The sequence below is a fragment of the Salvelinus fontinalis genome, chromosome 5 (genome assembly GCF_029448725.1).
Source record: "Salvelinus fontinalis isolate EN_2023a chromosome 5, ASM2944872v1, whole genome shotgun sequence".
In the NCBI taxonomy this organism is placed as follows: Eukaryota; Metazoa; Chordata; class Actinopteri; order Salmoniformes; family Salmonidae; genus Salvelinus; species Salvelinus fontinalis.
This window is the reverse complement of record NC_074669.1, coordinates 41,943,664-41,970,683: the sequence shown is the minus strand read 5'-3', so window position 1 is coordinate 41,970,683 and position 27,020 is coordinate 41,943,664. Positions and strand designations below refer to the sequence as shown.

General features: G+C 45.0%; 1 protein-coding gene across 6 annotated transcripts; it reads left to right on the top strand.

The window, feature by feature from the left end:
* Positions 1–747: 747 nt before the first annotated feature.
* On the top strand, positions 748–26,671 carry LOC129855611 (acidic leucine-rich nuclear phosphoprotein 32 family member B-like). Of its 6 annotated transcripts, none has more exons than XM_055923468.1 (7): positions 748–1,281; positions 16,821–16,970; positions 17,256–17,378; positions 23,136–23,313; positions 23,657–23,736; positions 23,853–23,901; positions 25,913–26,671. In XM_055923468.1, the coding sequence occupies exons 1-7, from the start codon at positions 880–882 to the stop codon at positions 25,930–25,932; spliced, it is 1,002 nt and encodes a 333-aa protein (XP_055779443.1). In that variant the 5' UTR covers positions 748–879; the 3' UTR covers positions 25,933–26,671. The 6 variants fall into 6 exon arrangements, with proteins under 6 accessions (XP_055779443.1, XP_055779442.1, XP_055779441.1 ...); XM_055923467.1 differs by having other exon boundaries at positions 23,657–23,754; XM_055923466.1 differs by lacking the exon at positions 25,913–26,671 and adding an exon at positions 23,997–25,489.
* The last annotated feature ends 349 nt before the right edge of the window (positions 26,672–27,020 follow it).

Genomic DNA, 27,020 nt, shown 5'->3' with positions numbered 1-27,020 from the left:
CCCACCCGTACTATGCGCTCCAGCAGGTATATTTCACTGGTCACCCCCAAGCCAAATCCTCCTTTGGCCGCCTCTCCTTCCAGTTCTCTGCTGCCAATGGCTGGAACGAATTGCAAAAATCACTGAAGCTGGAGTCTTATATCTCCCTCACTAACTTTAAGCATCAGCTGTCAGAGCAGCTTACCCATCATTGCACCTGTACACATCCCATCTGTAAACAGCCCACCCTACTACCTCATCCCAATATTGTTATTTATTTTTTTGCTCCTTTGCACACCAGTATCTCTACTTGCACATTCATCTTCTGCACATCTATCACTCCACTGTTTAATTTCTAAATTGTAATTATTTCACTACTATTGCCTATTTATTGCCTTACCCCCCTAATCTTAATACATTTGCATACACTGCATATGGATTTTTCTATCGTGTTATTGACTGTACGTTTGTTTATCCCATCAAACCGGCATAGAAAATTAAATGAAACGGAGCCGAACGTGATCAGAAATCTCAACGAGCAAGCAAGTAAGTCGCAGCAATGAAGAATTGAGATCGTGCGCGTTCACGCGAAGAGGGGTGGAGAATTCTTTCAGGGGGGGCTTTTCGGCCCAACACCGGAACGCTTTTATAGTTTCTTATTTAATACTCCGTCCAGCTGGTGGCGGTAATGCACCATTAACTTTGGATGCCAACCGCCGTTAAACCTTTAAACTCCATCGAAGAAGAAGTAGACAGCTCCAGCCCAAGTCAACCACTGGTTACAGCACCCCATTCCCGAAAATGGATCGCTCCTACAGACAGTGAGTCACGTGGCCTGCTATATAAAGCAGACAGACAGACAGGCACGCAACCAGTTATACTGTTCGATTGAACGTTAGAATGGGTAAAACGAGTGACCTAAGGGACTTTGAGCGTGGTATGATCGTAGGTGCCAGGCGCGCCGGATCAAGTATCTCAGAAACGGCCGCCCTCCTGGGCTTTTCACGCACGACAGTTTCTAGGGTTTACCGAGAATGGTGCGACAAACAAAAAACATCCAGTCAGCGGCAGTCGTGTGGGCGAAAACAGCTCGTTGATGAGAGGGGTAGAATGAGAATGGAAAGAATCGTGCAAACTAACAGGCGGGCCACAAACAGACAAATAACGGCGCAGTACAACAGTGGGGCGCAGAACGGCATCTCGGAACGCACAACTCGTCGATCCTTGTCACGGATGGGCTATAGCAGCAGACGACCACGTCGTGCAAATGAGGAGTGGGAAAACATCGCCTGTGTAGATACGGTAAGGAGGCATTGGAATGTAGACTGTTCTATTGTCATTGACCAGATTGGCGCACATTCAACAAATCTGATCTAACTAAGTGGAAAGTCGTCAAATCCGTCATAATTTATTTATTGTAACTGGCCCACAATGTGGTTTAATTCCGATTTTAATATAGTTGGTTGTTTTCGCTGCATAACATTTAGAAGTTGCCCCTTTTCAGGTTTAGAAGTGACTGCCAAACTCGAACTCCCTTTCCTATAAACTGGGTAGCGTAGTTAGTATACAGAACTCGGTGGTTGTCAGTCGTTTTTAACTGTAATGCATGTGTTGGGGTTGACATCCATACAAGCATTATACTCCAAGTTTTACCTCAACATACAGTATAGTGTGAAATACACAAATAATATCCAAAATATAGGCTAATTTTGCTGGGGGACGATGATATTCGGGGTTTTCCTTCACCGCCCTTTCGCTCACGCGTTTCCATGGCAATACCATTGTTTGTTTTTGGATTGATTGACCTCTTTACCGCATCCTCTGGCTGTGATCTCCAGGAGACACGTTTGATGTCAGCAGTCGTGTAAAAAGTACTTGAGTCATACTTGAGTAAAAGTAAAGTTACCTTAATAAAAAACGAGTCAAGTGAAAGTCACCCAGTAAAATAGTGCTTGAGTAAAAGTATCTGGTTTTAAATAAAATCCAATTGTATTGGTCACATGCATGTTTAGCAGATGTTATTGCTGGTGTAGCGACAAAGTTGTGTACACAGTGGTGGGAAAAAGTACTAAATAGGCATAATTGGCTAAGTAAAAGTAAATACTATGCATCAAATTCCTTATGTTAAGCAAACAAGAAGACACGATTTTCTATTTATTTAATTTTTTTAACGGAGAGACGGGCACGCCAACATTGACATCCTTTACAAACGCACTATTTGTGTTTAGTGAGTCTGCCATATCATAGGCAGTAAGGATGAGGTGTTATATTTGATAGGTGTGTGAATTGGACCATATATTGTTGTCCTGCCTGAGCATTTGCCTGTCAGGGAAAATGTATTTGAATAAAACGTACATTTTATTTAGGAATGTAGTGGAGTAAAATGTATCCAAAATATAAACACCCCCCCCCCCATTTCCTTTTTCTAAAGTCGTACTTTAAAGTATTTTTACTTATACCACTGGCTGTGTTGATAATTGGATATGGAGAAGGGTGAGCCGGTCAAGGATCGATTCGGACAAGGTGGTAAATTGTATGACAAGTGACAGTTTTATTCAGAGTGAAGATATCTGGTACAAGCGTATACGGTCTCGTTCCTTTAGCTCATAGAGAACCTCCAGAAAAAAGCCCAGATAACAGAATGCATAGACATTTTATACAACACAGAAAGTAGGTTGAGTCTGGAAGTTCTGGTCCTTTGGTTGGTTCTGGACAGGTTGTTGTCTTCTCAGATTGGTCCTGATGAGCTGGACGTCATCCTTCTGAGTCTTGCAACAAAAGTTCTTTGTTATCAAAATGTTCAGCTAAAACAGGAGATTTTGTGTGTGCGTAGTCAGCCCTCTGTCCTTGAGTATGTGTGTGTGTCTGCACCCTTTTCTTATCAGTGTTTCTGAATGTTCTGTGTCAGCCATCTGTCTCTGGGTGTGTGAGAAACCCTGCTTAGAAAGAAGTTAGTTATAACAATGTAATAGCAATATGCTTGTGTTATTTTCAAATGGTATTTATTACAAATCCCTCTCTTCACGTCTCCAAAGAGACGTGACATAAACTAGGTAAAAGTAAGAAAAGCAAAAGTAAACAACCAGGGAAACTTTCTCAGAGAGAAAGTTTTGATTCCCTCTCTTCACGTCTCCAAAGAGACGTGACATAAACTAGGTAAAAGTAAGAAAAGCAAAAGTAAACAACCAGGGAAACTTTCTCAGAGAGAAAGTTTTGATTCCCTCTCTTCACGTCTCCAAAGAGACGTGACATAAACTAGGTAAAAGTAAGAAAAGCAAAAGTAAACAACCAGGGAAACTTTCTCAGAGAGAAAGTTTTGATTCCCTCTCTTCACGTCTCCAAAGAGACGTGACATAAACTAGGTAAAAGTAAGAAAAGCAAAAGTAAACAACCAGGGAAACTTTCTCAGAGAGAAAGTTTTGATTCCCTCTCTTCACGTCTCCAAAGAGACGTGACATAAACTAGGTAAAAGTAAGAAAAGCAAAAGTAAACAACCAGGGAAACTTTCTCAGAGAGAAAGTTTTGATTCCCTCTCTTCACGTCTCCAAAGAGACGTGACATAAGCTATGAATGGCGTTTAATTAGTCATCAGTCCAATAGCCTGGCTCAGCATCCTCCAGGGCAAGCATAGGAAACATCTGTCCCTTCTCTGCCTGGTTGGGATCAATAGCATTAGTTATGATCCTAGTGGTCAGCGTTCGAATACATGGAATGCAGCAGCATCCACAAAGCACCAGTATCGCAGTGAAGACAGATATAGATACCAGTATGGAGGAAACAAGCATCTTATATTTCCCAAACGCATCCATCCAAGAGTCCCACATAGAGGTGTCAACCCCGGAGTGGTGCTTCATCTTCTCATTAAGTGTACGAAGACCCTCTAAGGCAACAGTAAGACTACCATCAGTGGCAGTGTTGTTAGGTATAAAGGTGCAACACTGTTCACCAAACATAGAGCATACACCTCCCTTCTCAGAGAGTAGCATGTCTACTGCAATGCGGTTTTGGAAGGCCATCAAGCTGGTAGCCTCCAATTGGCCATGTACCGCCTCAAAGCCTTGCTGGGTCCAATTGCCTAGTTTTTGGACATTAAAATGGATATAGTTAATCCTGTCAACATTTTTATTAATGGTGCACCACCAGCAAAATGATGATTCAAAACCCGCGGCTACTTGGTCAACCAGTTTATACTCATCTGGTACCCCCCTGGGGACTCCAATTGCATCAATGTACGTTGGGTCCCCAGCAGCAGGGCCCACCGTGCGCTTGGTCCTGATAGGCCAATATTCAGGACCCAGAGCTTGTATACGGGTGAGCAGATCTCGGACGCCTATGGGGTAAACTGAGATGGGCAACAGAAGAGTTACAAGTGCACAGGTACCCGTGGCATTGTGGGGAAGTCTGTCCAACAGACTAGTTCCCCCACACCACCACCACACATCAGCTCTAGGCACTGGTTTAAAAATTGCCGTAAGCATGTGAGTGTACCAGCACCAACTATCAGGGAGCTTACCCAACAATGTCCCTCCACCTGTTATGTTTATGCATGTAAAGTTAGCTCTAGCCACACTGGAGGAGAATATCGGTTTCTTGACCACCGTGGTGACTACCGGATAAACAGTGTCCCACTGTGAACACTTCTCAGGTGGGTTGTCTTTGTCCATAAGGGGCAATAGACAGTCTCCGCTAATAGCGGCTGGGACTATGCGGAGCAATGGCCTAGCTCCCATGCAAACTACGCAGCTTTGCCGGGTCATGTTAGCTGCTTGTTCGGTCAATAGTAGCCAATTGTTATAGAAACCTGAGATTCCGGTGGCAGTAAGAATGGTATCATCAGGGGTGGTATGAGTGGTGACCATATTAATAGGACCCCAATCGCCCTTCCCCTTAGATGTTAAAACGGTAAACCGGTCAGTAATAGCAGAGGGCTGAGCCTGCTGTGTAATACAGATTTTTACTGGCCAGTAGAGTAGATCCTTGCTAGAATCTACATGTGGTGCCAGTATAAAATCCTGACAACCCGTCCCAGTACCTGGTCGAATAATTAGTGTTAGACCCCAATTATGTAATCCAGTCCTAGTCAGTGACAATCTTTGTCGCCAGATAAGAACTGCTTGCCCTGATGAATAACTGGACCAGTCAGGACCAGTCTCAGCGACCAGGCTCTTCCATGACCACTCCTGAAACCCCCCTTTTGTCATATACCAGTTAAATCTGGTGTATTCCAGAGCATGCCCTCCCAGGCCATTCCTAGCTTTTCCCAAATACCCCCAAGACAGTGTAATGGTGGTGGTCACATTAGCGGGTACACATAATGTTGTGCTTTTTTTTTGTTTGACTTTACAGTAGGAGGTGGTAGAGGTCACTTGTCGTTTATGTATGTGGTGGCTGTGGCTTACATTCTGATCTGGCCTCAATGTGTCGGAGTGCAGGTTGGTCGGACGTGTGGTTGTGGCATTGAATGTGTCGTTAGGTTTACTAGTGGGTGTACTGGATGTCTGTGTTATGTGCTGTACTGACCAGAGTATGATTCCTAGGGTAACCCCAGTAGTTATAGCCAGCAAAACAAAGAGTGGAGCAGAGCACCCCAACCTTTCCAATGGTGGTCTGTTCCTCCTCCTCTGTCTATCCCCTCCGGTATCTGAAGATGGGAGTCTCCTCCACATATTCAGATAGTGTGGGTGTCAAGTATTTGATCCGAAATTAATGTGATTAAATCACTTCTGACTTCAGTCAGGGTTCTGGAAGGAGTTGGTGCTGGTGTACAATGTGTCAAGTGGTGCCAAGGTGCGCCTAATTTACCTTTGACCTGGACTGAGTGTGAAGTAACCTCCTTCACTTCGTACGGTCCAGTCCACCTGGGATCTTGCCACTTTCTCTTGTGGACCTTGATCCTTACCCAGTCACCAACCTTTACCTTCGATGGTTCTGGATCTCCCGACAGCTCCCCGTCTTGGACTCTGTGTATCTGTTTGGAGAGAGCTGCAGACAGTTCCGTCAATTTTCTTACATAATCAGACATACCTATCTGGTGTACATCAAGAGGGGGCATATGACCTCCCTCTCTTGGTGGACCTGGCATAACTCTTCCTGTCATTATCTCATGGGGTGAAAGATGTGTCCCTGCTCCTGGTGAGGACCTCATGGCCATCAACGCAAGGGGCAGGGCTTCCACCCACGTCAATTTTGAACCTGCACACACCTTAGCTATCTTAGCTTTCAAAGTTTGGTTGCAGCGTTCCACAAGGCCTTGAGATTGGGGCTTATACACAGAACCAAACTTGTGTATGATGCCGAATCTCTCCTCCACCTGTCTCAGGTGTTGGTTTGAAAAGTGGGACCCATTGTCGGATCTTATTTGTCTAGGGACCCCATATCTTGGTATGAGCTCAGTCTGTAACCACTTAATGACAGACTTCCCATCCTCCTTGGCTGTTGGAATAGCTTCTACCCATTTGGAAAACCTATCTACCATCACTAGTAAATATCTCTTCCCTCCTCTTACATTGTCTGCACCCATATCTGTATAATCTATGCTGATATCTTGGAAACAGGCACTTGGCACTGGGTAGGATCCCATAGGAGTCTGATAAGGTTTCTTTGGATTGTGACTTCCACAGATGTCACAACTGTCACAGAAGAGGTCCGTCATGTCCTTCATAAAAGGATGCCACCAAATGTGGGATACCTTCTGCAAAGTCTTAAGTTTCCCCTCATGGGTGGGCCCATGAGCTTCTCTTATCAGTTCTGGGCAGAGATTTGCTGGAGCCACCAGTCTGCCATCATGGCACCTCCAAAGTTCATCAGGACCCTTGGTGGCTCCCTTTTGTCCCCAGACTGAATGCTCATACGGTCCTGCAGACAGCTGTAGTTCCTTTATATGTTGGTTGGTCAGTTCAGTCTGTGCTGGGGGTGCTTGTAACACCATTTGTCTTGGAGTGTAGCCTCCTGCAGCTTTGGCAGCCTGGTCAGCAGCATCATTTCCCATGCTGACTCTGCTATTCAATACTTGATGTCCTTTGCATTTCATGATAGCCACCTTCTTTGGTAGGGATACAGCTTTAATGAGTCGCTCCATTTGAGACTTGTGCTTGATTGGTAGATTCCCTGTGGTGGTGTAATTTCGTCTGACCCATTGGGGTCCATCGGTGTGTACTGCTCCATGAGCATAGGCCGAGTCAGTGTATATGTTAACTGTCTTTCCTTCTGCCTTTTCCAGTGCTTGAGTTAGTCCAATGATTTCAGCCAATTGGGCAGATGCAGGCTGAGGTATAATTCCTGATTCCAGGGTGGCATGGGTTTTGTCCTGAAACTGTTGTACTACTGCATAGGCCGCAATGTTCCCATCAAGTCCTCTGTAACAGCAGCCGTCAGTATACAGCCACAAGTCAGGTAGGATTATGGGCTCATTTCCCAAATCAGGTCTCAGCTTGAGTTCTTGTGCTGCTCTTTCCTCGCAGGAGTGTGCCAGTCCTTCTTCTGTGTTGAGTGCATCAGCCATGTTTTTGTCTGTGTTAACAAACGTGATGTGAGACTGAGTACATTTGTTCTGAATTTTGTTTTTTCTTTCTGCGCTGAAGGTAAATTCCTTGGCCGTTAGATATGCTGCAACGCCATGGTGAGTGTGAATCTCCATCTTGTGGCACATCACCAGGTGGGCAGTTTTTTCAATGGCTTTTGCCACTGCAGCCACATACCTGGAGCACGTGGTTTGCCCTGTTTCAATGTGGTCAAGCTTGGCGGAATGATACATCAGTACTCTTCTCTCCCCCTCTTGTTTCTGAAAAAGGATAGAGGATGTAAATCCCTCCTTTTCAGAAACATCCAAGTGGAAGACTTTTCCATAGTCAGGTGAGGTTAGTGCAGCAGCAACAGATAAGTCAGTTTTCAGCAGGCCAAATGCTGTGGATGCCTCAGGAGTCCATACCAGTGAGGCATGTAGGTTTCTTGGGCCAGCTTCCCGGACTATCTCCCTTAATGGTTCAGTTCTTGAAGTGTAGTCTGGGATATGAGTACGGCTGTAACCAGTCAGGCCCAAGAAGGACAACATTCCTGCAACAGTGGTAGGTCTTGGATGATGTAGAATAGAGTCTCTGTGTGATTTTGAGAGCCCTGCTCCATCTCCTGAGATTTCCCTCCCCAGGAACAGAACAGTGCGCCTACATGCCTGAACTTTAGCCATTTTGACTTTGTATCCCTTGGCAGCCAGGAAGTCCAGCAGAGTTTTAGTCATTTCCAGGCAGAGATCTGAAGTGGGAGCCCCCAGCAACAGATCATCAACGTATTGTATGAGTATCACGCCCTCTGGGATTTTTAGCTCTGCCAGGTGTGTCTTCAGGATGTGATTGAAGATTCCGGGAGAACAACGGTAACCCTGGGGCAGAACCGAATACGTATACTGCTGATTTTCGTAGGTAAAAGCAAAGAGAGGCTGGGATGCTTCATCCAATGGGATGCTAAAGAATGCATTGGCCAAGTCTACTACTGTGAAGTACTGGTGTTTTGGTGATAGATTGCTCAAAGTAATGTGAGGATCAGGTACTGGGAGATCCACAGCCAAGGTGACTTCATTCACTGCTCGGAAGTCCTGCACCATCCTGTACGTTTCTCCACCTGCTTTGAGAACAGGAAGGATAGGGGTGTTCCAAGGGGACTGAGTCTGATAGATACATCTTGCTTCCAGCAAGCCCTCGATGGTGGGTCTGATTCCCTCAGTCTGTTCAGGCTTCAGTCGGTACTGTGCTCGGTATATAGGAATTTGGGCTGGATTGAGTAACTTAATGGTAACTGGTTCCACATCCAGACACCCCACATCGAATGGTGTATGAGTCCATATTGATTTGTCAATGGAATCTAGGACAACTGGTGAAGATGGATGGTCTGAGTATGGCTTACCATGGTGTCTTGGTAAGGTGAGTCGTTCAGGTCTGCATTGTTCTTCTGTGTCCACCATGGTCAGCCTCCACATTTCCTCACTAGTGGCTTTCAACAGTCCTGGTGTGGTTGTAGGCTGCCAGGTGAGTTTGGAGGCTCTCCTTATCATGGGTCCCAAACTCCTGGCCTCATAGCCATTTCCTACTGCCATGGTGACATGAGGGGCAGAGTCTGGTCCCAATAGATACCAGGGCTTCAGATTAGCTGGAAGTATGACTGGGGCAGCCACCCCCTCGGGTCCGCAGACAATGGAAACACAGCGGATGGTGGGAGTCAGATGCATCATGTTGTCATCCCAGTCCTGGGTGTAAGGCGTGTCTTCGTCATCAGTCACATTGAGCGTGCAGTGTAGTTCAGCTTGGGGAGGTTTGTAAGGGTGTAGAGAGTATATGAGTTTCCTCATAAGGTTGAACTGGTATTGTACAGCGGGAGTCGAGGGTCCAGTTGAGAGACATCCCAACCAGTAGATTTCCTGGGTCATGGATGGTACTGGGGTTTCCAGGATTGGCAACATTAGAATTCTTCCCCTTGGGATTGATGTAACGGAGACTTCAACCCCCTTTTCAGTAAGGTAAATTGCACATCCTAGTCTACAGAGTAGATCCCTTCCTAGTAAGTTGATTGGGCAGTTTGGACAGTGTAGGAACTGGTGTCTCAATTTCGAAGGGCCCCACTGGAATAGCAATGGTGTTGTTTTGAACTGTGCTTCGGGTCTTCCTGATACCCCCACCACCTGTATAGATTCTGAAGACAGGGGTTGGTGAGATCTGATGGCAGAGTATGTACATCCAGTATCCACCAGAAATTGATGTGTAACACCTTCCACCTCACATGTCACTGTGGGTTCCGTAAAAATAGAAAAGTGTTCGACATCAGTCTCACCAGGTGATGGTGGGCAACTTCATTCCCAGGGAGGGTAGCCTTCAGACATTCCCTGGAAAGGTGGGCTTGGACCAGCTGGTCCAGTTGGAGCGGCCAAGGGTGCATCAGGGTGGTTATATAGTGGTTGGTAGTACCCTGGTCCCGGAGCCCTAGGGCCCCCTCTTCCTCTTGGGGCGTATCCCCTCGCCCGGTTTGCCAAGAACTGTTGCTGCTGTTGGGTCACAGGGTATGGGCAAGTCCTAACCCCATGTCCCAGTTGGCCACAGTTGTAGCATGCCCAGGTCGTCCTGGGTCCCAATGGTCTGGGACCCCACTGTTGTGGTGCAGGGTATGTTGGCTGGGCGTACCCGGCTCCTCCATATCCTGGCCCTTGGGGAGGATATACTGCTTGTGGGTATGGTGCCGGTGGTGCTTGGTACGCGACTGGAGGTGGCTGAGGAGGAGTCACGGGACTTGGCACGGGAGAGGACACCAACATCTTAGTGACAGTTTTTTCTATTATCTGGGATATGTCTGGTTGGTCTTCTGCAACCATCTGTTTCTTGGGCCTTTCTGTCTTTTGCGCTTCCTTCAGCTGGAGTTTTAACAGTTGAACCTGCAGAGATTGAACTTGTGTGTCGGCGGTCCCCTTGTCCTTGTTGTATTGGGTGATGTGATGATGAACATGGGAGTTGAACAAAACCGTTGACATAGCCAGCAACCCTACAGTTGCCCTTAGTTTGGTTCTTACCTCAGAAGGGGTTCCATTCACCACCATCTCCTTCCACATGTTCAGGGTGGTTTCACTTTTGTCATAGGGTTCTGTATGCACAGTCCTCCAGGTGGTCTTAGCTCTGTCGAGGTACTGTGCAGCCTGTTCCCCAGACTCCAGCATGAAGGAAGTTAGGGTTGCATAGTTTCTCTCGGTTGGGTAGGCTCTTCTTAGTTCATCCCAGAGTGACTGCTGGTATACCTCTGGGGCAGTGGCTCCCCCTTTCGCTCCCAATCCTGCGTTATTGATCAGGACAGTCATGGTGGTGTGGTCGGTTGCCCGTGCCAACAGGGCCTTCATGTCACCCAGTGCCATCCTGACTCCTGACGTCAATGTCTGCAGTTGGAGCAGCCAGGCAGAGGCTCCTTCATGGAGACTTGGTAGGGCTTCCATCAGAGCTGTCAGGTCCTGCAGCTTCCATGCCACATATTGTTCACTATTTCCATTGGCCCCCATTCGGAGTGGCATTTGAGCTGCAGCATATATGTTGAGGTCCTTCCCAGCTTTTTGTAGTCTTTCTTTCTTTTCAGCCTGACGTGCTGATCTCCTTGGTCCAGTCTCCCTTGGACTGTCATGTTCCCTTTCTACCAGGTCATTAAGGTTGGTAGACTTACCCACAAATATTCCTTCTAGTTGGTATGGGCCTTCTTCTCCTGGTGACATCTCCTGCCCCCTGGCCCCTTCCCACATCTCCCCAGCTGTCTCGTCTTCGTCTTCTCCTTGTTCCTCTGGTAGGTTTGAAGCTGGACAAAGGTATTCACCTTGGAGACGTATCATGCTTGAATCGTTCTCATACTCCCCTCTTTGAGACCACGAACCCAGTGATGAGGTTCCCTGCGAGGCCAATGGAGAAAAGAGTGGCAATGTTTTGTCCCTCGGTCCTCCACTCCGTCCTTGGGATTCATTCAGGCAGCTGATGTGTCCTCTTGATGTGGAGCCTCTGTCGTTGAGACGGATGAGATCCTTCTCCTTGGGTGATGATGCATCCCTCAGATATCGATCACTGAGACATTTTGGTTGTGATGTGTCAGGGCATCTGGGAGAGGCATGGTGTCTTCTTTCCCCGACTGTGATATCTTCACATATCAAGTTTCCCCCTTCCAGTTCCATCTCCATCCTTCCCTCTAGTTTACCACCATGCACCACAAAGACTGGGGCCTGTACACTAGGCGTCAGGATTGAATGCATGGCTGGGGTGTATGGTGGAGGGTTGGTGACCTCTGCTGGTAAAGGTGGGTATAGGGAACCCAGTGTGGGTGGTGCCGAGGGCGGTCCGCTGCTCCCTTGTGTAGCCTCCATCGACTCCCCCTCTTCTGTGCTAGATACTACCCCCATCATTTCCGTTTTTTTGTTCAGTTGTGCTCTCCTCGCCTCCTCTACCGCCCATGTCCCCATTTTAAGTTCTACTTCTGCTCTCTCTCGTTGTTTAGTCCCTTCTTTTCTAAACACATGCCTTTTGTTCAGTTCTACCTCCCTGTCCCTAGCCTCCTGCACTGCCTCTCTCAGTCCACCCTCCATCGTACTCAATTGGGCCCGGCTCGGCGGCCCCCCTCCTAGATAACCTGCCTGTGTCCATTTTAACTTCAACCCCTCCCAAACCTTCTTTATAGTATTCCACTGTTCTTTTCCCCCTGACCTGTCTTGTAGCTTTTGATCTAGAAAATCGTTAAATTTAAGCTTTGGAGTATTTGGGGTCGTCATATTGTCATGTATTTTATATTTTAACTTTTATCTCTATATTTTAAATCATCTGATTAAATTTCATCACTATATTTAGACTATCTGAATGTACTTAGCCCGTCACTGGTAAATACCCGTGATGAATTCTTGGAGACACGTACTCTGTCTTATCTCAGAGTTCCTCCCTCGTACACTCGGAATTTAATTTTTCTATGTATCGTTTGTTTATCAGGCGTTGTGGAACGTGCAAAATTTCTCAGTCCTAATAATATTCTTTCTCAGTTTAAACCAACACCAATAATTTTTACATGTATACATTAAACATTTACATTTTTCCCACTATGAACATTACCCTTTAGACGTTGAACACTTAGACTTTAGACATTGGAAACATTACACTTAAACATTGAACATTTTTCAACCTGGCGCCTACAAACACAAATAGACTATTCTTCACCGGACAATCGCCCGGACTATTGAATAAGTCTAGCCTACTCCTCACCGGACACAAGCCGGACCATACTAATAGGTCTTGACAAACTTTACCCCACTCGTCACTGGTCACAGCCGGACTATATGAATGGGGATGGAACAAGCCTATCCTTCACCGGCTGAATAGCCGGACTATTGAATAGTGCCTATCCCAATTTTAAGCCTACCCTTCACCGACTGAATAGCCGGACTATTGAATAGTGCTTACTATATTCCTCACCGGTCACAAGCCGGACTATACGAATAGATCTTTTTATCACATTAAGCCTATTCCTCACCGGTCACAAGCCGGACTATATAATAGCGCTTTTAACACAAATTAAGCCTATTCCTCACCGGTCACAAGCCGGACTATATAATAGCGCTTAAGACTTACAAATTATTCCCACATATGTTCACTTCACTGTCGTTCACATGTCATCTATGCTCATAAATTTAAACAAGAATTCTTACCCAGACTCGGTACCACTGATCAAAATTTGGAAGAACTATACGACAATATGCAAAGTTTGATTTAACTGGTCTTGCTTACCTTATTTATGGTCGACCAGGAGATCAGTTTCTCGAGCTGAGCAGAACTGCTGTCCTCCCCCCAAAAGATTTCACCTGTCCTCCGTGAACCGTCCTTTCACCAACTCGCCCCCTCACATCTATATCAACCACTCTGGACCGGGTATCTAGGCAACCATCCTCTGCTACCATTCTGTTGATAATTGGATATGGAGAAGGGTGAGCCGGTCAAGGATCGATTCGGACAAGGTGGTAAATTGTATGACAAGTGACAGTTTTATTCAGAGTGAAGATATCTGGTACAAGCGTATACGGTCTCGTTCCTTTAGCTCATAGAGAACCTCCAGAAAAAAGCCCAGATAACAGAATGCATAGACATTTTATACAACACAGAAAGTAGGTTGAGTCTGGAAGTTCTGGTCCTTTGGTTGGTTCTGGACAGGTTGTTGTCTTCTCAGATTGGTCCTGATGAGCTGGACGTCATCCTTCTGAGTCTTGCAACAAAAGTTCTTTGTTATCAAAATGTTCAGCTAAAACAGGAGATTTTGTGTGTGCGTAGTCAGCCCTCTGTCCTTGAGTATGTGTGTGTGTCTGCACCCTTTTCTTATCAGTGTTTCTGAATGTTCTGTGTCAGCCATCTGTCTCTGGGTGTGTGAGAAACCCTGCTTAGAAAGAAGTTAGTTATAACAATGTAATAGCAATATGCTTGTGTTATTTTCAAATGGTATTTATTACACTGTCAACTAGCTACCTTGATCCCCCAAAAATATGTATTTAACATTTAAATGTACTGTTTCATATTCTAATATTTATCTTATTTATGCACTTGGTCATGTCTTGTACAGTATACTATCCTAGTGGCAGTCATATTTATAATGTGCCTGAATACTAGGCTAGTATTCAGAAGCTATACAGCTAGCTAGCTACCTACCTACATGATATTAGCAACATATCATTCAGCCGGTAGAGATCCTTTATTTAATCCCTTAATTTCTGCCAACTATATGAACAAGGTGATATTCAATTCATGGACGGTGTCAGAATGCACTGCTGTATTAAAGCAATTCAGAACTAAGTTGTTGACATGTTCTGTTGCAGATTCAAAGCCAGATGAAGTCATTGCAGAATGTATCCATAATCATGAATAAATAATCATATTTATTTGACAAGAATGCACCTAGTCACCCATCAATCATGTCAAACACCTGAATTCAAACAATTACATTGTTTACTATTTTGATTTATTTAAAATCCCGCCCGCCTTGCGTCACTACTCTGGACGGTCCTGATTTAGAATATGTGGACAATTATAAATACCTAGGTGTCTGGCTAGATGGTAAACTCTCCTTCCAGACTCCTAGTAAGCATCGCCAATCCAAAATTAAATCTGGAATCGACTTCCTATTTCGCAACAAAGCATCCCTCACTCATGCTGCCAAACATACCCTCGTAAAACGGACTATCCTGCTGATCCTTGACTTCGGCGATGTCATTTACAAATTAGCTTCCAACACTCTACTCAGCAAATTGGGTGTATGTAGTCTTATCACAGTGTTATCCGTTTTGTCACCAAAGCCCCATTTACTACCCACCACTGCGACCTGTATGATCTCGTTGGCTGGCCCTCACTACATATCCGTCGCCAAACCCACTGGCTCCAGGTCATCTATAAGTCTATGCTAGGTAAAGCTCCGCCTTATGTCAGCTCACTGGTCACCATAGCAACACCCACCCGTAGTATGCGCTCCAGCAGGTATATTTCACTGGTCATCCCCAAAGCCAACACCTACTTTGGCCGCCTCTCCTTCCAGTTCTCTGCTGCCAATGACTGGAACGAATTGCAAAAATCACTGAAGTTGGAGACTTATATCTCCCTCACTAACTTCAAGCATCGGCTGTCAGAGCAGCTTACTGATCACCGCAGCTGTACACAGCCCATCTGTAAATGGCCCATCCAACTACCCACCTATTCCCCATTATTATTATTATTTTTTTTTTAATTTTGCACACCAGTATTTCCACTAACACATCCTCATCTGCACATCTATCACTCCAGTGTTAATTGCTAAATTGTAATTATTTTGCCACTATGGGCTATTTATTGCCTTACCTCCTTACTCCATTTGCGCTCACTGTATACAGATTTTCTATTGTGTTATTGACTGTACGTTTGTTTATCCCATGTGGAACTGTGTTGTTTTTGTTGCACTGCTTTGTTTTATTTTGGCCAGGTCACAGTTGTAAATGAGAACTTGTTCTCAACTGGCCTACCTGGTTAAATAAAGGTAAAATACATTTAAAAAACTCCCATATCTATTGGGTGAAATACCACAGTGTGCCATCAAAGTTACACGATTTATGACCTGTTGCCACAAGAAAAGGGCAACCAGTGAAGAACAAACACCACTGTAAATACAACCCATATTTATGTTTATTTTCCCTTTTGTACTTTAACTATTTTCACATCGCTACAACACTGCATATAGCCATAATATGACGTTTGAAATGTCTTTTGAGTGTAATGTTTACTGTTCATTTTATATTGTTAATATCTTTTGTTTATTTATTTCACTTGCTTTGGCAATGTCAACATGTTTCCCATGCCAATAAAGCCCCTAAATTGAGTGCTAGCAAAAAGCATTGCATGTGTCATTAGTGACTGAACAGCGGGCAAGTGAAGGTAGAACTGTATTGTGCGGTTCTTCCTCGTGGCAGCTGGTTTAAAGAAACAACCGCGGTGCCTCGACATAAAACATCATTAAACCAAACACTTTTATAGCCTTCTCAATGTTTGACTTTGTCTGTGTGCAAATCATGATCGTTTGACATTAAACGTTAACTTTCTTCAACCTTCTTATCAAGCTTTTGATTGAGCAACGACTGACCCTGAATATCAGACGTGATGTAACATTTTGTAGCTACGAACTGAGTTGCAAGTATTCATACAAAAGTCAGGAAAACTGTCAGAGGAATAATAACCACACACATCATTGAAGTCCATATTTTGTGTATTAACTTTTTTTTTTTCATCATGGAGTTTAGATTCAAACTTTGCTATGGATTCAAATAAAAAATGTAAAAAGTATTCATGCAGCAAGTTATAGTTGCCAAAATGTGACCATTCTTAACATGTTTTCCACAATGCTTTTGTGTACAGGGTGGCAGGTAGCCTAGCTGTTAGAGCATTGGGCCAGTAACCCAAAGGTCGCTAGTTTGAATCCTCGAGCCGACAAAGGGAAAAATATGTGGCTGTGCCCTTGAGCAAGGCACTTAACCCCAATTGCTCCTCGGTCGCCATTGATAATGGCAGGCCTTGGCCGTGACCCGACTCTCCAAGGATGTCTTGGGGCGAGTGGGATATGCAAAAAAAAGTTTTTTGCCAATTCATACATTTGTATTAATACACACTAATATGTGTAAAATAGGACAAATGTAAGCACCCACCAAATTATTATATATGCATAAAATTACATTTGAATGTGTGCATTCTCAGTTTTGAGTGTTTGTAGTGCAGCTGTAAACAATGTACGCAAACATTAAAACAAATATTCTGTCTTTTTAAATGATATATTTCTTTTTTTTATCCTTATAGGTACGGGAACTTGTCCTGGACAACTGTAGCTCAAATGAAGGAAAAATCGAAGGCCTCACAGAAGAATTTGTCAATCTGGAATTCCTCAGTTTGATAAACGTTGGTTTAATCTCAGTCTCCAACCTTCCCAGACTTGAGAAACTCAAAAAGGTAAAGTTTTGCTTTTGAAATTGACACAAGCGTACACTGACATTTACAGCACTTTTTTTTTTACACATTTGTGTTGTTGGGGAGGGGGGGGTAGAACAATCCATTGACTATGTTCCTAATGGCACTTGTATAATGCACTACCTTTGAGGGCCCTGGTCTAAAGTAGTTCTCTATGTAAGGAATAGGGTTCCATTTGGGATGTAGTCATTATTTTCTGAAAGACTGTTACTTGCTTTGGTGTTTTTGGACAGAAGTGACTGATTATATCTTCACATTATGTTGCAGTTGGAACTCAGTGACAACAGAATCTCTGGTGGCCTTGACGTGCTAGCAGAGAAACTCCCCAACCTCACACATCTAAATCTAAGTGGGAACAAACTGAAAGACATCAGCACGTTGGAACCTTTGGTAGGTACACCAAACTCCCGGTAGAGCACAATACAGTGCGACACCATCTCATTGTCTCAGGCTATGCCTCAAATGACACTATTCCCCATAGAGACCATAGACCTAGTTGGCAGTGTGATGTTTGTTTCCTTATGTTAGTAAAGTTAGTGCCGACAGACACGGCAGCTCTGCTTCTAGCTCCTAAGCAACTTTGCAGTATTTTGTTATTAGCCCAGAAAGTTTTTTTGTGTTATTACATACAGCCTAAAATAACTTTTGGATATCAGAGCAGCGGTCACTCACCAGCATTACGACCAGGAATACGACTTTCCCAAATTTGATCCTTTGTTCATACCCCCCAGGGCAATTTAATTTATCCCAGAGGCTGCTCCAAGACACCACCGGTGGAGAAGAGGTATTCGGAGTGGACTTCTAGTCCGACTCATGAGGCGTACACATCATCCACCGCTTCTGAGTATTACTCTCTAATGTTAAGTCTCTGGACAATAAAGTAGACGAGCTCAGGGTGAGGATCTCCTTCCAGAGAGACATCAGGGACTGTAACATACTCTGTTTCACAGAATCATGGCTCTCTTGGGATATACAGTCCCCGTCCATACTGCCAACTGGGTTCTCAGTTCATCGTGCAGACAGGAATAAAGAACTCTCCGGGAAGAAGAAAGTCGATGGTGTATGTTTTATGATTAACTACTCATGGTGTGTTTGTGATAACATACAGACACTCAAGTCCTCTTATTCACCCGACCTAGAATACCTCACAATCAAATGCCGACTGTATTACCTCCCAAGAGAATTCTCTTTGGTTAGTCACAGCCGTGTATATTCCCCCTGAAGCCGATACCACAAATTGGAAACCACATATCCTGAGGCTGCATTTATTGTAGCTGGGGATTTTAACAAAGCAAATTTGAGCAAATCGGTACAAAAGTTCTATCAACACATTGACTGTAGTACTTGCTTAGGAACAACACTAGACCACTGCTACTCGCACTTTCGAGATGCCTACAAGGCCCTCCCTTCGGCAAATCAGATCACGACTCCATTTTGCTCCTTCCTTCCTAGAGGCAGAAACTCAAACAGGAAGTACCTGCTTTAAGGTCTATTCAATGCTGGTCTGACCAATCAGAATCCACGCTTCAAGATTGTTTTGATCACGCGGACTGGGATATGTTCCGGGTATCCTCTGAGAATAACATTTGACGTATACACAGACACGGTCGCTGAGTTCATCATTAAGTGTATAGGGGATGTTCCCGCGGTGACTATTTAAACCTACCCTAACCAGAAATAGATGGCAGCATTCGCGCAAAACTGAAAGCGCAAACCACTGAATTTAACCATGGCAAGGTGATTGGGAATATGGTCAAATACAAACAGTGTAGTTATTCCCTCCGTAAGGCAATCAAACAGGCAAAACATCAGTACAGTGACAAAGTGGAGTCGCAATTCAACGGCTCAGACATGAACCGTATGTGGCAGGGTCTACAGACAATCACGGATTACAAAAGGAAAACCACCCACTTCGGACACTGACGTCTTGCTCCCCGACAAGCTGAACACCACCTTCGCCCGCTTTGAGGATAACACAGTGCCACTGACGTGGCCCGCTCCCAAGGACTGTGAGCTCTCCTTCTCCGTGGCCGACGTGAGTAAGACATTTAAGCGCGGTAAACCTTGCAAGGTTGCCAGCCCAGACGGCATCCCTAGCTGCGTCCTAGGAGCTGGCTGGAGTGTTTACAGACATATTCAATCTTTCCCTATCCCAGTCTGTTGTCCTCACATGCTTCAAGATGTCCACCATTGTTCCTGTACCCAAGAAAGCGAAGGTACAAACTAAATGACTATCGACCCGTAGAACTCACTTCTGTCATCATGAAGTGCTTTGAGAGGCTGGTTAAGGATCATATCACTTCTACCTGACACCCTAGACCAGGCCTGGGCGAGGGCCGTATGCGGCCCGCGACCTGATTCAATACGTCCCGCGGAATCATGTTCAGATCACAAAGAATTTGCGATAGTAAAGTTTTGAAAAACGTATTTGTTATTCAAATTAAAAGCCTTTGTGTAAAGATTTAACTCCCACCGCTTGTGGGACATTTATTTCTGAAGGCATGTATAAATAACAACTGCACGAGGACAAACAGTGACTGACAGGCTGACACACACACGTCACAAGAGAGGATCGCTGTCTTGAAAGACTACAACTTGTTCTGACACTTCTAGACGAAGCATGCAGAGAAATATAGGAATATGTCTAATGAGCAACGGACAAGTGCATCGAAAGAGTTGCTTTCTCAGTTGCAAAAGCAACAAGGACTTTTCACAAAACTGCATTCAGCAAATTATGGGATTGCGAGAGCTAGCTATGTACTGTCCCACAAAATCGCTAAACATGGCAAGCCATTCGCTGAGGACGAATTCATTAAAGAATGTTTGATTGACTCTGCAGCAATACTTTGCCTTGACAAGAAAGAGCTGTTGGAAAATGTTTCCCTGTCAAGACGAACAGTGACACGGCATGTTGAGGACATCACAGAGAATATGGAACAGTTGAAAGACAGGGTAAAGGATTTCACCTATTTCTCCTTGGCCCTGGATGAGAGCAGTGATGAATGTGACACGGCGCAGTCGTTGATACTCTTACGAGGCATAACCCCAGACTAGAGAGGAGCTTGCTTCAGTGCAATCAATTAAGTGCACAACCACAGGGAAAGATTTATTGGGGAGGTTAATAAGTGTGTGGCAAAGCTGGGACTGCATTTTGGAAAGTTATCCAGTGTGACCACAGATGGGTGCCCAAACTTGACGGGAGAAAACATTGGCCTTTTGAAAAGGATACAAGACCAATTTAGCTGAGCTGAACCCAGATCAGAAAATTGTTTCCCTGCATTGCATTATTCATCAGGAGGTGCTCTGTAAATGTGTTCTGAAATCTGAAAATTAGCCATTTATTTATTTTACCTTTATTTTACTAGGCAAGTCAGTTAAGAACAAATTCTTATTTTCAATGAAGGCCTAGTGGGTTAACTGCATTGTTCAGGGGCAGAATGACAGATTTGTACCTTGTCAGCTCGGGGATTCGATCTTGCGACCTTTCGGTTACTAGTCCAACGCTCTAACCACTAGGCTACGCTGCTATATTGTGGATACAGTCACTAAAGTGGTAAACTTCATAAGAGCAAAATGTTTAAACCACAGGCAGTTTGTCTCACTTTTGGAAGGGTCATGCAGATCTCCCCTATTACACAAATGTGAGATGGCTGAGTTTGGGGAAGGTGCTTAAAAGGGACCTGAAGTCGGAGATTGCTGAGTTTTTGTAAATGAAACGAAAATATGTGGATTTCCCTCAACTGCAAGATAAAGAATGGTTGGCTGATTTTGCCTTCACCGTGGACATCATGGCCCTCATGGATGAACTGAATTCAAAACTACAAGGGAAGGGCCTTTTTGCACATCAGATGTACAGCCTTGTCAAAGCCTTCAAGGGAAAATTACTCCTCCTGACCCGCCAAGTAGAAGCCAACAATCTCACCCACCTTCTGACACTACTAGTCTGTTCCCTATCAGATGACCAGCGGGAGAAGTATACATCGCTGCTGTATCCTTTGAACGGTGAGTTTTCTCGTCGTTTTGAGGATTTCAAAATGTTAGAAAAGGACATGCTGTTGGTTTCCTCTCCTTTCACCTTCAATGTGGATAACGCTCCCACTGACCTGCAACTAGAGCTTATTGATCTTCAGTCTGATGCAGTGATTGTTTTGAATTGTTCTCCAATGTCACTGACGAGGTTCTATGCATGTCTCGAACAAAACCTTCCAAAGATTAGGAGTCATGCTCAGAAGATGTTTGTACTGTTTAGGTCAACCTAATGTATGTGAACAGACATTTTCTGTGACGAAATATAACAAGTCAAGACACGGATCATCTCTTACTGACTCCCACTTCTCAGCAATCCTGCACATAGCGACGTCAGAAACTATACCTGACTTCACTGCTCACACTGAGTAGTTTAAATATAATGTTGAGCTCTCTAACTTTGTTTTTGTGCATACCTGTTAACAAGAGTTCTGTCCGTGGTGCTGAATGCACAATGTACTTTTCCCTCCGTATAGTTAATTGCATGTTTAGTAATGAAAATACCTACCAAAAGGAGAACATGGATGTGGGTTATTTATGTGCATGTTAAAGTAAAATAAGTAGCATATCTGGATGTGATTTACAGTAATATATCTGTCAACACAGTCATACACATGATGTATAATCCTGTAATATGATTCTGGCCCACGATGGCAAAAATATATTCTGTCGCCCTCCATGGAAAAGAATTGCCCAAGCCTGCCCTAGACCCACTTCAATTTGATTACTGCCCCAATAGATCCACAAACAATGCAATCACCATTGCACTGCACACTACCCTATCCCATCTGGACAAGAGGAATACCTACGTCTGAATGCTGTTCATTGACTATAGCTCAGTCTTCAACACCTTAGTACCCTCCAAGCTCATCATTAAGCTCGGGGCCATGGGTCTGAACCCTGCCTTGTGCAACTGGGTCCTGGACTTCCTGACGGGCCGCCCCCAGGTGGTGAAGGTAGGAAATATCATCTCCACTTCGCAGATCCTCAACACTGGGGACCCACAAGGGTGCGTGCTCAGTCCCCTCCTGTACTCCCAGTTCACCCACGACTGCGTGGCCACACATGCCTCCAACTCAATCATCAAGTTTGCAGATGGCACAACAGTAGTAGGCCTGATTACCAACAATGACAAGACAGCCTACAGGGAGGAGGTGAGGGCCCTGGCGGAGTGGTGCCAAGAAAATAACCTCTTCCTCAACAAAACAAAAGAGCTGATCGTTGACCTCAGGAAACAGAAGGAGCGTGCTCCCTCTATCTTCATCGACTGGACCGCAGTAGAGAAGGTGGAAAGCTTCAAGTTCCTCGGTGTACACATCACTGACAATCTGAAATGGTCCACCCACAAAGACAGTGTGGGGAAGAAGGCGCAACAGCGCCTCTTCAACCTCAGGAGGCTAAAGAAATTCAGCTTGGCCCCTAAGACCTCCACAAACTTTTACAGATGCACAATTGAGAGCATCCTGTCGTGCTGTATCACCGCCTGGTACAGCAACTGCACTGACCGCAACCGCAGGGCTCTTCAGAGGGTGGTGCGGTTTGCCCAATGCAAAAAAGATAATCAAGGACATCAACCACTTGAGCCACAGCCCATTATCATCAATAAGGCAAGGTCAGTATAGGTGCATCAAAGCTGGGACAGAAGCTGTTTTTCATTCTCTTGATCTCAAGGCCATCACTAGCCGGTTACCACCCGGTTACTCAACCCTGCACCTTAGAGGCTGCTGCCCTAAATACATAGACATGAAATCACTGACCACTATAATAATGAAACGCTAGTCACTTTAATAATGTTTACATACTGCTTTACTCATCTCGTGTGTGTGTGTATATATTGTATTCCATTTGACTGTATTTTAGTCAATGCCCCTCGGACATTGCTCGTCCTAATATTTATATATTTCTTAATTCCATTCTTTTACTTTTAGACTTGTGAATTGTTAGATACTACTGCACTGTTGGCGCTAGGAACACAAGCATTTCGCTACACCCGCAATAACATCTGCTAAATATGTGTATGTGACCAATTTGATGTGGCACTCTGCTATAAAATCTAATGAGAGATTTATTCAGGCTGTGTTGTTCACCCCCTAAATCCCATTAACCCATTTGGTCCCACAGAAAAAGCTGGGCAGCCTGAAGTCTCTGGACCTGTTCAACTGTGAGGTGACCAACCTGAACGACTACAGGGAGAGTGTGTTCAAGCTGCTCCCTCAGCTTACCTACCTGGACGGGTACGACGTGGAGGACCGAGAGGCACCCGACTCGGAAGGAGAGGTGAACGGTGACGCCGATGAGGGTGGGCAGCCATTTAGTTTTCTTGTTGAGGGAATACGAGGAAGTGCAGATGTGAGTGGAATGGGGGTGTTCTGTAGCTTAGTCGGTAGATCATGGCGCTTGCAAAGTTAGGATAGTGGGTTTGATTCCCGGGACCACCCGTACACATAAAATGTATGCTCGCGTGACTAAGTCTTTTTGAATAAAAGCATCTGCTAAATGGCATATTATATAATACAATCCATATTAGTATATCGTGGGTGTTTTGTCATTCAAGGGAATTCTACTGTGTATTTGTAGGGTTTGTCAGCATGTATCTGTGTGACTGACAATGGATGTGATATATATATATTTTTTTAATTTAGAAGGGAATGAGGATGGAAAGGAACACTTTGACGAGGAGGACGGTGATGAAGAGGAAGGAGTAGTAGGAGAGGAGGATGAGGTCAGTGGCGATAAGGAGGTAAAACCTTTTTCGGTTTGTTTGTGACCCAATAGTTTAATGTGGGATATGGTTTGAGAGCTCTGTGGATGCTGACCTGCTCTGTCACTTCTCTCCAGGAGGAAGACCTTGGCATTGATGATGATGATGAGGACAACGATGAAGATGGTATGTAATTCTCATACTTTGTCACAAGCTCCTGTTTCACGTTTGGATACTTTACTAAGTACAGTATAATAAGCCTTTCCCATTTCTCCCAGAAGTCAAGGCTGTCCAAGGAGAGAAGAGAAAGCGAGAGCCTGACGACGACGATTAAGAGCAAAAACCGAAAGCATAGAGTTACCAACCCCTTCCCTCTCCAATAGTAGTTACATAGGATGAGCCTCGACTAGAATACAGGATATACATATGAAGTGGGTAAAACCGTATGTAAACATTATTAAAGTGACCAGTGTTCAAAGACTATGTATATACGGCAGAAGTCTCTAAGGTGCAGGGTTGAGCACGTACGGGGTGGTAGCCGGCTAGTAACAGTGACTAAGTTCAGGGCACGGTACTGGGCGGAGGCCAGCTATTGGTGACTGGGTTAACAGTCTGATGGTCTGGAGATAGAAGCTGTTTTTCAGTCTCTCGTTCCCAGCTTTGATGCACCTGTACTGTCTTCGCCTTCTAGATGGTAGCGGGTTGAACAGGCCGTGGCTCGGATCCTTGATGATCGTCTTGGCCTTCCTGTGACACCGGGTGCTTTAAATGTCCTGGAGGGTAGGCAGTGTGCCCCTGGTGATGCGTTGGGCTAACCTCATCACCCTCTGGAGAGCCTTGCGGTTGCGAACGGTGCAATTGCTATACCAGGCAGTCGGACAGGATGCTCTCAATGGTGCATCTGTAGAAGATTGTGAGTGTATTAGGGGTCAAACCAAATTTCTTCAGCCTTATCATATGCTTTTTTTCGTACTGAACGCAGCCCTGGAGATTTCTACTCCCAAACTAATGAAAATAAAAAGGTGACACGATTAAAATATAATTTTCCCCATCCAAAAATTAGCCGAACCAACATTGGTCCATATTATTATGCTGGTGTTATTTAGCAATAAGCATGATCACCCCCCCCCCCCCAATGCCTCCTCACCTCCCTCAAATGAACAAACTGCTATTATTGTTACACACAAATATGGTGTAAGAATACCTTCCATATTGAAATAAAGGAGAAAATTGGCTTACTGCTGTGCAATTTCTGTCAATAAAGAAATTGGGTGGGCCAGTTCCTTTATTTTCTCAATTGAAATAAATATAAAGTTAGTTCTGGAAGTATTCTTAGGGTGTTTGTTAGGTTGCATAAACATGAGTGCTTTTCCCCCACAATTATGGCCTTAACATGTGTTTTATAAACATAAATGAGGATCGGTTGCTGCTGCTGGTCAGCCTGAGACGGGCAGGCTGCTCATGACTAAGGGAAGGGCTACTTTAAAAAAATGCCACGTAAGGAGCTACAAAAAAATGTCTGGCTTTCAAACAGGCACGTTCTTCTCTTTTCTTCCCTGCGACTCTTCTCCGGGTCCTTAGTGTACAAGAGGAAGTAGTGTGCTACCCCCCCCCCCCCCCCCCCCCCCGATTCTGTTTTATATTTTTCTGAGTGGCTGTTAGATTTAAGTCAACTATGTAAATACCTGAAAATGTTTGTTTAGCAATGACCAACAACAAAGGGGTGTTTCTACAGGTATTTCATTTTCAATAAATTTGCAAACATTTCTATAAACTTGTTTTCACTTGGTCGTTATGGGGTATTGTGTGTAGATGGGTGAGGGGGGAACATATTTAATCCATTTTGAATTCAAGCTGTAACACAATGTGGAATAAGTCAAGGTGAATGAACACTGTAAATAGTAGAAAAAGAGTAATATCACACTATCTCAATGTATACCAATGTTTAAAATATTTAACAATGTTTAAATGTTTTGTATTGCAACAGTTGTGAAAGACAATGACATACCATTTTTGGTATGTCATTGTTAGGCATCTGTGATAAGTTGATGTAATAGATAATCTATTATTGCAGGTTACCCTAGTACCTGAGTCCTTGATTGATGAACCTGACAAGGAATCATCTAACAATTCAAAATAATATCAGACGTGAGTCACATTTGAAATATATTGAATGATATATTTTTCTCTATGCCAGGCTATGAAGAAGACAAATGACATTGACTCCTGAGGTGTTGAACTGTTGCTCATAGCAACCCTTGTTATTATCTATGAACGTTGGAACATCTTGAATATCGATAAGGCCTCAATGGTCACATGTACTATTAAATCTGCACCCAGCACAGCTAGAAGAGAACTAGCCACCCCCCAAGAGCCTGGTTCCTCTGCACCCAGCACAGCTAGAAGAGGACTAGCCACCCCTCAGAGTCTGGTTCCTCTGCACCCAGCACAGCTAGAAGAGGACTAGCCACCCCTCAGAGCCTGGTTCCTCTGCACCCAGCACAGCTAGAAGAGGACTAGCCACCCCCCCAGAGCCTGGTTCCTCTGCACCCAGTACAGCTAGAAGAGGACTAACCACCCCTCAGAGCCTGGTTCCTCTGCACCCAGCACAGCTAGAAGAGGACTAGCCACCCCTCAGAGTCTGGTTCCTCTGCACCCAGCACAGCTAGAAGAGAACTAGCCACCCCCCAGAGTCTGGTTCCTCTGCACCCAGCACAGCTAGAAGAGAACTAGCCACCCCCCAGAGCCTGGTTCCTCTGCACCCAGCACAGCTAGAAGAGAACTAGCCACCCCCCAGAGCCTGGTTCCTCTGCACCCAGCACAGCTAGAAGAGGACTAGCCACCCCCCAGAACCTGGTTCCTCTGCACCCAGCACAGCTAGAAGAGGACTAGCCACCCCCCAGAGCCTGGTTCCTCTGCACCCAGCACAGCTAGAAGAGGACTAGCCCCCCCCCCCCCCCCCCAGAGCCTGGTTCCTCTGCACCCAGCACAGCTAGAAGAGAACTAGCCACCCCTCAGAGCCTGGTTCCTCTGCACCCAGCACAGCTAGAAGAGAACTAGCCACCCCTTAGAGCCTGGTTCCTCTGCACCCAGCACAGCTAGAAGAGGACTAGTCACCCCTCGGAGTCTGGTTCCTCTGCACCCAGCACAGCTAGAAGAGGACTAGCCACCCCCCAGAGCCTGGTTCCTCTGCACCCAGCACAGCTAGAAGAGAACTAGCCACCCCTCAGAGTCTGGTTCCTCTGCACCCAGCACAGCAAGAAGAGGACTAGCCACCCCTCAGAGCCTGGTTCCTCTGCACCCAG